The sequence below is a fragment of the Tetrao urogallus genome, assembly GCF_951394365.1.
Source record: "Tetrao urogallus genome assembly, chromosome: 9".
NCBI classification, from domain to species: domain Eukaryota; kingdom Metazoa; phylum Chordata; class Aves; order Galliformes; family Phasianidae; genus Tetrao; species Tetrao urogallus.
The window spans coordinates 14,810,745-14,823,944 of record NC_136822.1 but is presented as its reverse complement, the minus strand read 5'-3'; the positions used below and the strand labels follow the sequence as shown (position 1 = coordinate 14,823,944).

Below are 13,200 nucleotides of genomic sequence, written 5' to 3'. Positions count from 1 at the left end.
CAGAAGACATTTAGCTGAATCAAATTACATCTATTTTTTCCTATTTCTTTCCTCCCCAGGAAGCTGTTTTTACATCCCTGCAAGCGTTCTGGAGCGTAACCAGGCTCAGTTATGCACGGGGAAGAAAAGGAAGGGTGTCACTTAAGTAAATAGTTTTCCAATAATCTTCCCCACAGGGTGAGTTTTCCACCTGGGAGGTCAAACACAAGGGCCAACATTTTCTACTCTCGGTCTCTGTACTAAGTTTCTAAATAAATGACTAGTTTTCAAAGGGTCTGCAAACCTCCCTCCCAAAAAAGCAGGAAGGAACTGCAGGTGCTTGTTTTTAAAGCCAGGCTATTCCCGTTTGACTGAAATCCATGCAGGCACCTATCGTTTTCACAGCTACAACCATAGGTTCTCCAGACTTCCCATCGAACATGCTTTTTACAAATGCATTTCCTTGAAACCCGGGATCCCTACACTCACGGTGAGCAGCCTTCCTAATCCACTTACACCTTTCTCACACTTCCTCTTTGGGCAGGTGCTGTTGCTTTCCTAACACCAGAAAGATTTCCACGAGGGTTGGGAAGGTGACAGCATTGCACTCCTCCCACGGCAGAAAGACACAAATCCCAAACCAGCTTCAAAGAATCAGGAAACAATGCCCAAACCAACCACCGAAGTTCACCCCACGAACAAAACAAATCCACGATGCTCCACAGTGAACACATTCATGGATTCAGGCCAAACTTTAGAGTGTCAAATGTTGGTTTAGAAGTTTGCCTCGATCCTTCAGGGTGCTGCAGACAGTACACGTACAAAACACTGCTGTCGGTGAGATTTACAACCTGCATTCCTGCAGAACTTCTCACTGCCTCAGCATCTGGCAGTGAGTTAGAAGGAAGAGCAGAGAGCCCAGGCCTGCAGCAGCCCTGATGCAGATCAGCTTGGATGGCTCCTTGTGTGCACCTCACACCTCCTGCTGTACCCACACAATTAGTTTGTGTGGTGTTGGATTCGGTTTCTGTAAAGCACAGCACTTAACACAACAAGCTAACTAGTCTCAATTAACATCAGCATGGAATCTGTTGGCTGCTCTTCCCTAATCTCCAAAAGCTATTAGACCCCTAAAGGCAAAAGGCAATGAAGTTTATCGTAACAGCCTAGCATGATAAATACAGAAGTGTTACAATGAAGCATGCAAAAAAAAAAAAAACACTCCCCAAAATCAGGGTTATCTACAAATACTAACATAACCTACTTGTGTTAATCTCTCATTATGATTTGCCTTGCAAGGACACATCAGAGTTTACCATCTTTAGCACATAATCTACTGCCACACTCTTGAGAATCTAGCAAGCTCTGTAAAAAGCACACTGCCACCCTTGAGTGATGGGGCATAGTTTTGCAAGTGACTGAGTTAAGCATATACTTGATTTCCAGTCCAAAAGTTGTGACAGACCTCAGGCCCCCTGTACCCAGCTGAGAAATCCATTTCTTTTAGACTTATTACAGAGAATTTAATGCAGTGACATTTATGAGTTCCTCCATAGTAGCTCATAAGATCAGGGAGTCCAAGTATTTTGCCATAAATACCATTCAGAGGAAGTTTTAACCCATTACATAGGAAGATGAAATTTGAACTGCCTGGCTTTGGTTGCTTGTTAATGCTGTGGAGTGTTTTAATAACTTTTTTCAAATCTCTGTAAGTTAGTTGGCTTTTTGCCCTGACCATCACATTTAAGAGACATTCACTGTACTACTGCAAGATGTGTTTGCTTTGTTACTAACAGCAAGATTTACTACAGCCAATACTCTATCAGGGATTAGATATTATGCAGGCATCTTAGGCTGAGTATCGGACAGACTCGGACACTCCGCAGAAGCCAACCAGCACTCTAAAGAGGAGATGCAGAGGGAGCTGTGCCTCTGCCTTGAGCCAGCTCACATCCAGCAGTCTTATTAATTTGGACTGCACATCACAGAAACTGGGCTCTCCTAGTCCTGAGCTGATGCTGGAAGCAACACAGCCACATAGAACCGACGCCAGGGGGATGAGGTCCTGCCAACACCAAGCTGGCTCCACACAAAGCCATTTGCACATGGACTATGGCTTACTTGTAAATCAGAACGAAGCCACCCACAGGTAAGTAGGGGCTGACTCACTTGGACAGAGTAGAAGCGACTCCTGTTAACTCACTCATGGCTAAAACATCACATTCAATTCCAGGGTAATTGCAGCAAAGGCACAAAGCAGTTCTTTACTTTGAACTCACCTTGGACTTGACCTGCAGACAAGAGACTGGTTCTCCTGGCATTTGCTGCCAGCACATCCCCACTAAAGTGCTCAGTCAACAAGTGTCCAGCCGCCATATCAGTGTTGGCAGGACACCTGCCTCGTTTCTTATGTCTCCTCCTCCACACATCCTCCTCATCCTTTTCATCAGAACCAGAAGACTTCTGCAGAGCTGCGCTGTGTCTCAGGCCGGTCGACACTCGCCTACCCATGGCATCACTCAGATTTAACGAGTCAGCCGCAGCCCCGTGCCGATGCACATAGCAGTCTTCCTCCACCTCCAAGTCTCCTTCCGAGTTAACGCTGGCATTTTTCCTATGAAGACATCTGTTAAAAAGGGTTTGGGGTTTATCGTTCTCAAACCCTCCAGGCTGTTCCAGGTGAGATGCTCTGACTGGGGAATAGCTGCGCACGTTCAACCCATTCCTGGCCAGGTTTTCCTTCACCAGCCCTCTCCGCAGGGGCAGCTCCAGGTCTGAGCTGTGCTCGTTGGACATGCTTTCTTCCAACTGCATCTTCTGTGCAACTCGGTTCATGTAAGACCGGAACCGACCGCTGTGGTGCTTTTGCACAAGCCGAGCGTAAGCGTTCTTCTGGGGAACGGCGGGCTTGCTTAATCCTTCCTTGGCACCTTGGGCAGGAGCACTTCTTGCATGCCCCAGTGGATCCATAGTGCGGTAACAGGGCCAGACTTCAAAGAGTTATAAATAGACACGGGGAAAAAAGAGGGTCATTTTCTTCAAACAAAATATCAAATAATTACCTACGCTAAAGACACAAACGTACTGAATGAGAACATATTGACCTCTTCACAAATACCAGTTCGATTAACTGCTCCACTGGGGGAAAGGGTTTCACTGTGTCGTTAACACCTGCCCCATACCAAACCACTGGTGGAAAGGGTTTCACTGTGCCGTTAACACCTGCCCCATACCAAACCACTGGTGGTGACCAAGGAGCGACCACAATGCACGTGCCACAGGAAGTGAGGACTTCTGTCCCAGTGCTCACACCTCCATTACAAGACTGAGTCCTTTAATCCTCCCTTCCCTGCCTTTCGACAACCAGGTAAATTAAGGGAGTAGCTCACAAGACTACCAGATGTGTCAGTCCAGAGGTCATCAACAGGAAGATCTTGTGTTCAACTTCAAGCCTTCAGAAATAACTGAGTCCTTACAGGTTCGAGTAAAGAACACATATTGCGCGTTACCTCACCTTCGCAGTGACAGAGTGCAGAATTATATAGAACAGCTGCTCTGAATACCAACACTGACCATTTCAGCCTGTCTTTCTAGCCACAAACTTGCCCCCACTGTGACTGACATGAAACACACTCCCTTGCACACCTCAGTATCTTGCAAGAGCTCTTAATTCTCAGTAAAGAGAGGCATTAGCTGCGATCCCATCCAGCGCCAGTCTCTACACAGCGTATGACCTCTCCACCTTTGCAAGCACAAACATGGGACTTCAGTACATCAGCCTGTATCCCTACCTCAGCTGCTGCAGTGTAAGTTGTTGGAGCAAAACAACCTATTAAACTGCTAAACTGCTAAACTGCTAAGGTATATATCGTTGACTTGGACGGGATATATCGATGACTTCTTTCTGCTGTATCTACCACCAAAGAGGAACTGAAAACCACAATGTGGCTGTTCACCAGGGCAACCACGGTATCCTGCAGGGTTCCATTAAAAAGGTCTCTTGTTTTTTCCCCCAAGGCATCAGAACAGCTCAATTTCACCCCAGACGTTACGGTGAGACTTCAAGGCCTCAGTCTCACCTTTCCTCCACCAAAATCAGCCTTTAAGCTCAAACAAGGACACTGCCCATTCAACCTTCCCTTCTCACACCTCCGAGCTCAGCGCTGCTGGCAGGGCAGAGTTCAGCACTGCCTCTTCCCCGCTCTGACGCTCCCAGGGAAGCAGCGCACCGCGATGGGCTTTGCTGAAGTAATTAAGGACGGATGCGAACAGAATGCACAATGCAAAGCAAAAATTAAAAATCCCTGAATAAATAGGAAAAATTCTTTGTGTGGTTTGCAATCCTCGTTCCTAAGATTTTCCATCGGTGCCGGCCAATAGCTGGGCTCCTCTAACACGCTGACCGGCTGTTACAAAACCCTCGCGCGGGGAGGTCTGTAGCGAGTTCTCTTTTAACGTCACCTCGCCAGCTGCCGGTTCAATAGGGGCAGATAACACTCACAAAGCCGCCGCCGGCGGCTCTCCGACCGGCAGTTCCGGCAGATGGGAGTTTGCCATCTTTATCTATAAAGAACAAACACCTGCAGCCGCTGACATTAACGCGCCACGGCCGGCCGGCCCCGCGCGGCAGCATCAGGCGCAGCAAACAGCGCCGGTTCCCCGCCGGGCGGCACGGCCGGGCCCCTACACCGCGACGCGCGGCCCTAGCCACCGCCACCCGCGGCGACGACGGCGCTGCCCGCGGGGCCCGAGCGCCGCCAGGCCGCGGACCGGCCCCGCTCTGCCCCCGGAGGCGCCGCTCCGCACCAGGCCCGCACCGGCCCCCACTCACCGGCCGCGCCGCGCCGCTCCGCGCCGTTTAAATGTCCGTACGCCCGCCGTCTGCTTCCGGGTCGGAGCGGCTACGGGTCGCGTCAGGGTCCGCAAGGCCTCGCCGCGCGGAGCGTTCGACGGAGCACGACGGAGCTGCCGAAGGGGACGCTCCTATGGCATACGTGCAGACGCAGAGCGCGCCGGCTCCAGCCCCCCTCGGTTGGCCGAGGAAGCTGCCCAGAAGCGGAGGGCTTTTGCTGTGCGGGCCGAGAGCAGCAGGCAGAGATGCCTTCTGCAGGGCTGTCACATCTCTCCGTGAGCTGGGATGTCACCATCAAGGCAGCGGGCGCCGCGCAGCAGGGAGGCGAGCACCCCTCTGTGTTAGCACAGCTGATGGTCCTCCAGCCCCAGAGACAGAGGGAGGACGCTGTTCCCAGCCAGAGGTGGCACCGGGGGACGTGCCGTCACACGGGGTGCTCCTCTCTGTGTTTTCCTTCTCCCTCGCAGCTGCTGCCAGAGCAAAGCAACTGCCATGCACTCTGCTAGCAGCACAGCAGCGGTGCATCGCAGCAGTGCAGGGCTGCCCCAAGCCATCCCTTCAGATGGGGCTGGGGGTCATGGGAGCCCACAGCCTCCCTTGCTGTGAAGCCATGTGATGCAGGCAGCTCCCTTCTGTGCCACTGAATCACGCTGTGGCTCCACTCCTCGTCACCCCTGTGGGGACAGAGCCAGGCTGGCAGTTTGGCCCGGCTCCCTGGCGCAACAGGTGGCACCACCGGCTGCCACAGCTTCACCACACCCTGCTCCTTCCATAGGAGATGATGGACCATGGCGGGAAGAAGCAGGGGCATCTGCGAGCCACAACCTCACACGGGATGTTCCCAAGTGTTCCCTTGGCAGAGAAAGGCCTCACTCCTCTCTCTCTGCTGCCCTTACAGCTGTCAATCAGAGACAAAAGCTCACCTCCGCGGTGCCTCCCGGCCTTTCTCAAAGGGCAGATTTTTCCCCTGCGCTCTCATTCCCTGGGGTCCTGTAGCAGCAGGCCCAGCCCGGTGTCCCGGCTTGCTTTCCCACAGCACACCATTATCTCACCATCTTCCCCCGGGCACTCACTGGTGGCTGTACCAACGTGTTGCAGCACCTCAGCCAAGGAGCAAACTGTGTGGCTCATCACCTTACAAAGGCTTTGGCTCCTCTGCTGCTAGAGCAAAGGCCCACCCTGTGCTCATTTACATCAGTGTTACTCAGGGGTGACTGGCCATGGGGACAGGGCCGCCCTGGGGTGATGCATGGAGGAAACCCTGGGTGAGAGTCAAGCAGTCCTGCTTCCCAAATCCCACCTGGGCAAAGCGGGGCTGTGGGTCTGTGGTCTCTGAGCTCTTTTGGAAATATCTCAATAGCAGCAGCACCTGAAGAGTTTGGCCAGAGCCTCATCATTGCTTGGACTAAGTGATCTTAGAGGTCTTTTCCAGCCATAACGATTCTCTGATTCTATGATCATTTGCCATTGCTACAGCGTGGGCACTATGCCTGAGGGCACAAGCTGGAGGGCTCAGGGAGAGGTAGACAGATGTGTAGCCAAAAATGAGCTAAAAGCCATCTCTCTCCTCAATAGATACTCATCTGCTCACTGTGTCACAACCATCATGGTCTTGCCCCACCTGTCTTTCGGCTTCTCCAGTCTTCTCCCAGCCCTCTGCTTGGGAAATGCATCACCAAAGATCAGGACCGGTGGGTTTCCATCTCCTTCAGACAAAGCAGCACCTGCAGGAATGTCTCCAGCTCCCCCCAGGCCGGGGAGGGGTCTGCTGTGGCTGTTTGTCCAGGGATACGCAGACCCCAGAAGGCAAGAGCTGAGAAAGAGCTGAAGGAGACATCGAGGAAAGCCAGAGCCGTGTGTTGGGTGAAGCAGCAGGGTTGGGGTCTTCAAGCTTTGCCTCTTGGATGCCTTCCAATTCCATCCTCAGCACCCACCTCACTTGCTGATGGCTGAACCCATTCCAGAAGCAAGATGAACCCTCCTAGGGATGCTCAGAGAAAAAATGAGTGATAAATCCCAGGGTTCCGGTGTGCTGGGGTGTGGGCAGGACACGGCCCCATTCCCATCAGGCAGCAGCAGGGCACAGCAGCCGGGCACGTCCCAGCGAAGGCAAGCAGGGAACGGCAGCTCTACTGCCGGCTGGCAGACAGAGTGGTGAATGAGAGTGTAACTTATCAGTATTACCTCATGTGAAAGCCCTGAGCTTTTGTATCTCAAGCGAGCCCTGGCCATTATGTCCGTGCGAGCTTGCATTGTTGTTCTGCCTGGCTGCAGGAGGCCGGGGCTGTGAAGCCCCGCACGTCCACAGCTCTGGACTGGCTCCTGCCTTCAGCCCCCCCATGGGAGACGTCCAGGCCCCGTGCCAAAATAAGGACAGAAAGCCCAAATTTGGCTCCAGTGAGACCACGGCCCCAGGAGGAGCCACTCCCAGGGTTTTGACCTCTGCAACCCTGAGAGCAGCAGGGACGCGGCTCTGCGCACCCCTCACGTCCACCTCAGCCCACAGTGCACCCATGGTTTTACCCCATGGGCCGATGCCAAAGGGGATTTCCCAGCAGTTCCTTGGAAATCGTCGCAGAGCAGCTGGAGCTTCAGGGCTTCATCTGAGCCAGGAAGTGTCCAATCCACAACTAATCAGGACATGGCACTGGGGGTATTGGGTGGTACCAAGGGGACATTGGGAGCGGGCTGGGTGTCTGTCCCCACTGTGGTCTACAGATGGTCTCTGCATGAAGCTCAGTTCCCTGTGGCCTCGTTCCTACTCTCTGGGACCAGTGTGGTGGTGACAATCCAGTATCAATCATTCCAAGCCACCATTCATTGGCCAAGAGCTCTTCTCAAAGCGATGCTCGGCACCAAAACCACCAGAATGGGGCTGATTTGGGGGCCTTATTGCAGTGAAGTATTCCCAGACCCTCCCCCATTTTTTTTCAGAGCAGCGTCTGGGAAAGGGAAGACAAAGAATAACGTGGCATGTAGGTTGGAAAATCCCAACAACCTGCTCCTACGTTCACTGCCGGCAGCTGGAGGCGATGCAATTCACATCCTCCACAGCTGACACATTAGGAGACTCATGGCGTATGCTCTCAGCACATCCTAATTGCCTAACTTGTAGTTTTTTTTATATATTAAACAGAAGTCTGAGAAGTTCCCACTCCAGCCCTGGAGCACAGCCATCCCCTTGGGAAAGAAACGCCCAGGAAGTCTGGAGGATGCTGGAGCATCCCAGGTACCTTGACATGGCAAATCCTACATGGTGTCGGGCTCTGCCTCCAACACCAGCAAAGAACCAGTATTCTCTGCCTGGGATTTTCCTTTGTCCCCACACGGTTGCTGCCCAGGGTGCTGGGGAGGAGACTGGAATGTTCCTTCAGATCCAGCAAAGGCAGTCAGTGTGTCCCCATCCCATTCATCAGAACCGATCCTCATCCCAATCCCACATGGGGACGAGAGGCTGTTGGACACGTGTGTGTCCTGGATCTAAGCCCTTTCTTAGACCCAAAGGAGACAGGGGAAATGTAAAACCACTTAGCGTTTCCTGTAATACCTCATTCAGCAGAACCATCCAAAATAAACACCGGGGATGTTCAAACAGGACGAGGGCTGCCATCAGCACTTCAGGCATGGAGAACCCGGGCCACAGTGGGCGAGGAGGTGCCCACTGCCCGCAGGAGGAGTCCTGCGACGGGAATTCTCTCAGCACCCAGCCCCCTTGGGGTGGTGTTTCCCCCAAACGTGGCTGTGCAGCCTCCCCTGGGGCATCACGTGGAGCCAGACGGGTCGGCTGCACCTTGTGTCACCAGGGCTGTCTGTTCTGCTCTAGGGCCAGAGCTGAAATCTTGTAAAACAAGGTGAATTGATGAAACTTGCTGTTGTGTCACCTCAAAGCCCCCATAGAGGTCTCTTGGCAGATGCCAGCCTGCGGCTCGCTCCCAGGCAATGGGACTGCCAGAGGGCAATTGCCTGCGCTGTTGTGGACACAGATTTCTCATGCAAGGAGCACAGCATCGTCCTCATGCTGCAGCAGTACTTCCCTCCACTGGGAGCTGCTCCTTGGCCCATGGCAGCCACAGAAACCCAAATCGGGGCAGCGAGCCCCAGATCAGCACTGAGATGCAGGATGTTCCTGAAACCTGGCTCCCTAGTTCTGCTGAGATCCACAGGGTCTCACAGGACGCAGGACCCCCAGGAATCACCAGCACAATCAGGCAGCACCTCTGCAGGAACAGCCGTGCTGTCACCACGCATGGTGACACGGTGACACATCCACCTGCACAGTGCCATCCCCTACGCTTTGTGGGAGAGATCATCCACCCATGTCCTGAGTTCTGCCAGATCTCAGCCACAGGGTGGTACAGCACATACCTCCAAGGGTTAAAGGCTTCCAAGCCCCTATCCCACAAAGCAAAAAGGTTCCTTTGCTTTTAACCCCTTCTCCATCCCTTCTCCCCCCTACCCTCCCACCCGAGAGCTTTTCACTGCTGTGAAGCAGCACGGGTGGATGCGGTCTGGTTTTGGTTAAGGGCAGGGTGATTTGAATAACAGCACTAATTGGATTTTAAAAGCACAGCCCCCAGAACTGAGGCTGCAAGCGTTGGGACAAAGCAAACATGCTCACAGAAACCCAGCAGAGCACGGCGGTGAGATCCAGCTGTGCTGTGCCATGTGCAGGATGCTCTGGCGCAGGGCTGCATGGGGCTGAGTTCTGAGCCCCAAAAAGCACAGAAGGGACCTCTGTGCCCCACGCCTGTGCATGTGGTCACCTGGTATGCGGGGCCGGCTGCCTCCATCGCCTTTATCTGCCTGCATGCAGACGAGTGCCCGAGTGCAACTTCGCTCTCCAAAAAGCCCAAGTTGTCTCCACCTGGCAGGCACAATGGAAAAACCACCGAGACCTTCTCTTTCCAGCTCCTGGCCGCATGGAGCTGAAGGGATGGTTCCCTGCGAGGCAGCTCGTGCCCAGCAGTGCGGCTGCAGGGGGGGGAAACCACAGCCCCCCAAAGAGCCCTGATCCTGCTGGAGGCAGAGCAGAGCACCAGGGAGCCCCAGAGAATGGGGAAAGCACCAACCTGGGGAGAGCCTAGAGCTCTTCCCTGGTCCCACAGATAGGATTTGGGGGCACTGTATCACTAAGAGCATCCCTGTGCTTTGGGGTGCCAGGGACGGGGTCGGTGCTGTTCCGGTACCATGCATGGCAGCAGTAGTGGCACCACAAATCCTAAATCCTGCCCTCAGCTGCGTGCTCTGAGCTGCCACCAGCATCCGGGGTTCCATCACAGCCCCAGCAGCAGGTGGGAGCACTCACAGCCACGCTGCACCAGGACAGTCCCTGCAGGGGCCGGGTGACACTGACATGCTCTGCAGAAGAAGCCACCAGCAGCTGTGATATGCCCCAGGGTGAGGGCAGCATTCTGACCCCCAGTGGGAGGGCAGGGACAGGAAGCAGGACCAGGTCCCCGCTCTGAGCCACAGCATCCACCTGTGTGCCACCAGCAGCGCCACTGTCACCTGTCCCCACGTGTCCCCATGTCACTGCTGTGCAGGGCAGTGTCCCCCTCTCCTGGCAAACAGGGGTCTGGGAGTTTCATTCTGATTTTTAAGCCTAGATGGAGGGGGTAAAAAAAAAAAAAAAAAAAAAAAAAAGTGCTTTTTGCATTCATTTCTGCTTTGGGGACTCAATCCCCCTCCAGGATGCCCCCCATAGAGTGCAGCAGCCATCCAGTGCCCCTCCTGGGGTCAGCAGGGATGGGGGGGTAGCAGAGGGGCTATGGGGTGGGGGGATATAAGGCGACAGCCACCCTGGGGGGGGGTTGGGAGAGCTCAGCCAAATGCCCCTCACTTTGCTCTTCGGCTCTGCAACTCCGTGAGCCCATTGCCTTGGGCTGATGTGTCATTTGTTCCTGCCAGGGGAGAGGGGACCCCCCCCCTTTAAATTCCTGCTATTGTGCAGTGGGAGGCCGGGCTGGACCTGGTTGTTTAGATGACATCACCGAGCAGGTTGGGTTATAAAATGAATGAAGCAGAAAGCCCAAGTTCAGTGGCTCGGCACTGCGCGGGCGGCAGGAGGGACCTCGCGGCTCCGCGCTGAACTTTGACTCCCTCCGTCCCGGCCTCTTCCCGGGGCTCCCCGCTGCCCCCCGGCCCCATTCCCGCTGCACCGCAGGATGCAGATCTCACCCGTGCTGGCCGGAGGACTGCTGCTCGCTCTGCTCTCCGTCGGGCTGGAGGCGAAGCCGGCGTCCCAGCTCCCGCAGAAGGTAAGGCTGCCTCTGCCCCGCTGCTGTGTCCCAAAAGAGTCCTTAGGGTGAGGGGGAGGCACCGCTCGGCCCTCCTTCCCATGGGGTTTTTTGGGTGGCAGGAGACCACCGACCCACGTGTCGGGGAGAACTGTGGTTGGAGGGGATGCTGCGTGCCCTCACCCTGCGGGACCGCAGCCAGCGGGGACACGGCTGTCTCCACGTCACCCTACGGTGCCGGAGTCAGACCCGGGTGTAGGTGTGAGGTCGGAGCCCGGGGGTGGGCACCCATGGTGTCCCTCGGGGATGGAGAAGGGATGTCCTGGAGGCCACCGACACCTGTGCCAGAGATGTGGCACGGAGCCGGAGTGGGACACCGGGGGGATGGGTGGGGAGCGTCAGCATGGGGAGCTGGGGGTGTGATGGAGAGAGAGGGGGTGAGCAGCAGCCCCGAACAGGACAGTGGGGGCAGTGAGGAAGAGGCAGAACTGGGAGTGCCCAGAGCGTGTTAACTAGTTGTGAGCAGCAGACCTGGGAAAGTGGGGGTCCCAGTTGTTCCCTACTTTGCAGAGTGGGGGGACAGCGGCATCAGCACAGAGTGGCAGTGACTCTGCAGCTGGGCAGCGGGACCATCCCAAATCTGAAGGGGCTGAGGGCTGGTGGGAGGCGGGGGGGTGGGCACGGCGATCCGTGTTTGGAGGCGCAGTCACCTCAATTTAGGGGTGCAGTGACCCCAGTTTGGGGGTGTTCCGATCCCAGTTTGGTGGTGCCCCTACCGCAGGCTGGGGGAGCTCCGCCCCAGCCCCACTCCGGGGCGCAGTGACCCAGCGGGGGCCGCGCGGGGATGGGGAGGCGGGGGATGCTCCGCCGCGGAGTGGGGACGCACGGAGCCCGGGACGCGCGGACCGGCCCGCAATGACCGCTCGTCTCTCCGCAGGCGTCCCGTGGAGCAGCGGCAGCGGCGGCGGCGGCGGCGGCGGGTCCGCCCGAGGCGGCGGGCGCGGAGCGGGACAAGGAGAAGGAGAAGGAGCGGAACCGCGGAGGAGGCGGCGGAGGCGGCGGCACGGGGCCGCGGGAGGCGCGGGAGGCACGGGCAGAAACGCGGCCCCGGGCGGGTTGGGCGCGGCTGCTGCAGGAGCCGTCGGGCCGCCGCAATAAGGGGCTGCACAAGAAGGGGCTCGGGAAGGGCTGCTTCGGCCTCAAGCTGGACCGCATCGGCGCCATGAGCGGCCTCGGCTGCTGAGGGACCTCTGGCGGTGAGTGCGAGGCGCGGCGCGGCCCGAGGGCGGTGCTGGGCGCGGGGCGGTGCTGGGCGCGGGGCTGCGCCGGGGGAGCGCCGGGAGGGCAGCGCCCGTCCGCGTGCCCGTGAAGGGGGCGGGCGAGGGGCGCGTCCACCGCGCTGCCAGTGATTGCCGTGGGGCTCCGCTCGTCGAGGCCGGCCGTGCGCTGAGCCGCGGAGAGATCCTCTGAGCCCACTGGCCTGGGGAGAGACGGACGGGGGGGGCGGCGACGGGCACCGGGAACGAGGGCGGCTCCTCCGCGCCGTAGGGGTCCGAGGATGCCGCCGCTCTGCCCCGGTTCGGTCTCTGCCCCCGCCCGTAGCGCGGCCCGGACCCGGGCGCAGGGCTGTGCGTCCCGTAGGTACCGGCGCCCGGCCCTCGGCATCGCCGGGGCATCGCCCTCTCTCGTTGGGTTCTGATGAGAACTTTCTCCCAACTCGCCCGGCTCGGCTCGGGGCGGTTTCTCAGCCCGCGTCCTTACCGGGTGCGAGGAACAGAAAGTTTCGGCCTGGGTTGGGTGGAGGATTCCCCGAGTCCCAGCTCCGTTCGGATTCTGCTCCCGGATCTCCCCGTGCCCATAAAGCTTTAGCGCGGCGGGCAGCGGCGGGCAGGACGAGAAGGCTGCAAACCCCCGGCGGCCCCCCTCGTCCTTGCTGGACCCGGGACAAGCAGTCAGCGTCCCTCAGTCCATCCACCAGCACCCAACCCCGGCGAGCGCAGGGCGAGAGATTTCCCCTTGCCGTAGCACCGGCACAGCGCCCGAGCTCCGTACCCGCACCCCAACCCAGAACATCCCGCTGGGGACGCATCTCGGGCGGCAGCGGGGCCCTGCAGGGCGGGCGCTCACGGCTCT

General features: G+C 57.0%; 2 protein-coding genes across 2 annotated transcripts in view; one reads left to right on the top strand and one right to left on the bottom strand.

Moving 5' to 3' along the window:
• Nucleotides 1–2,949, bottom strand: part of DIS3L2 (DIS3 like 3'-5' exoribonuclease 2) — a gene marked incomplete at both ends in the record, with an annotated part of 163,372 nt that extends 160,423 nt beyond the window's left edge. The window contains one exon of the mRNA XM_079540028.1: nt 2,259–2,949. Coding sequence (XP_079396154.1) covers nt 2,259–2,949 — 691 coding nt within the window. The remainder of the gene's footprint in view (nt 1–2,258) is intronic.
• Nucleotides 2,950–10,995: 8,046 nt separating this feature from the next.
• Nucleotides 10,996–12,310, top strand: NPPC (natriuretic peptide C; the record flags this gene model as incomplete). Its single annotated transcript, XM_079539765.1, has 2 exons — nt 10,996–11,088; nt 12,005–12,310. 2 exons carry the CDS (start codon nt 10,996–10,998, stop codon nt 12,308–12,310), a joined length of 399 nt encoding a protein of 132 aa, XP_079395891.1.
• Between the last annotated feature and the right edge of the window lie 890 nt (nt 12,311–13,200).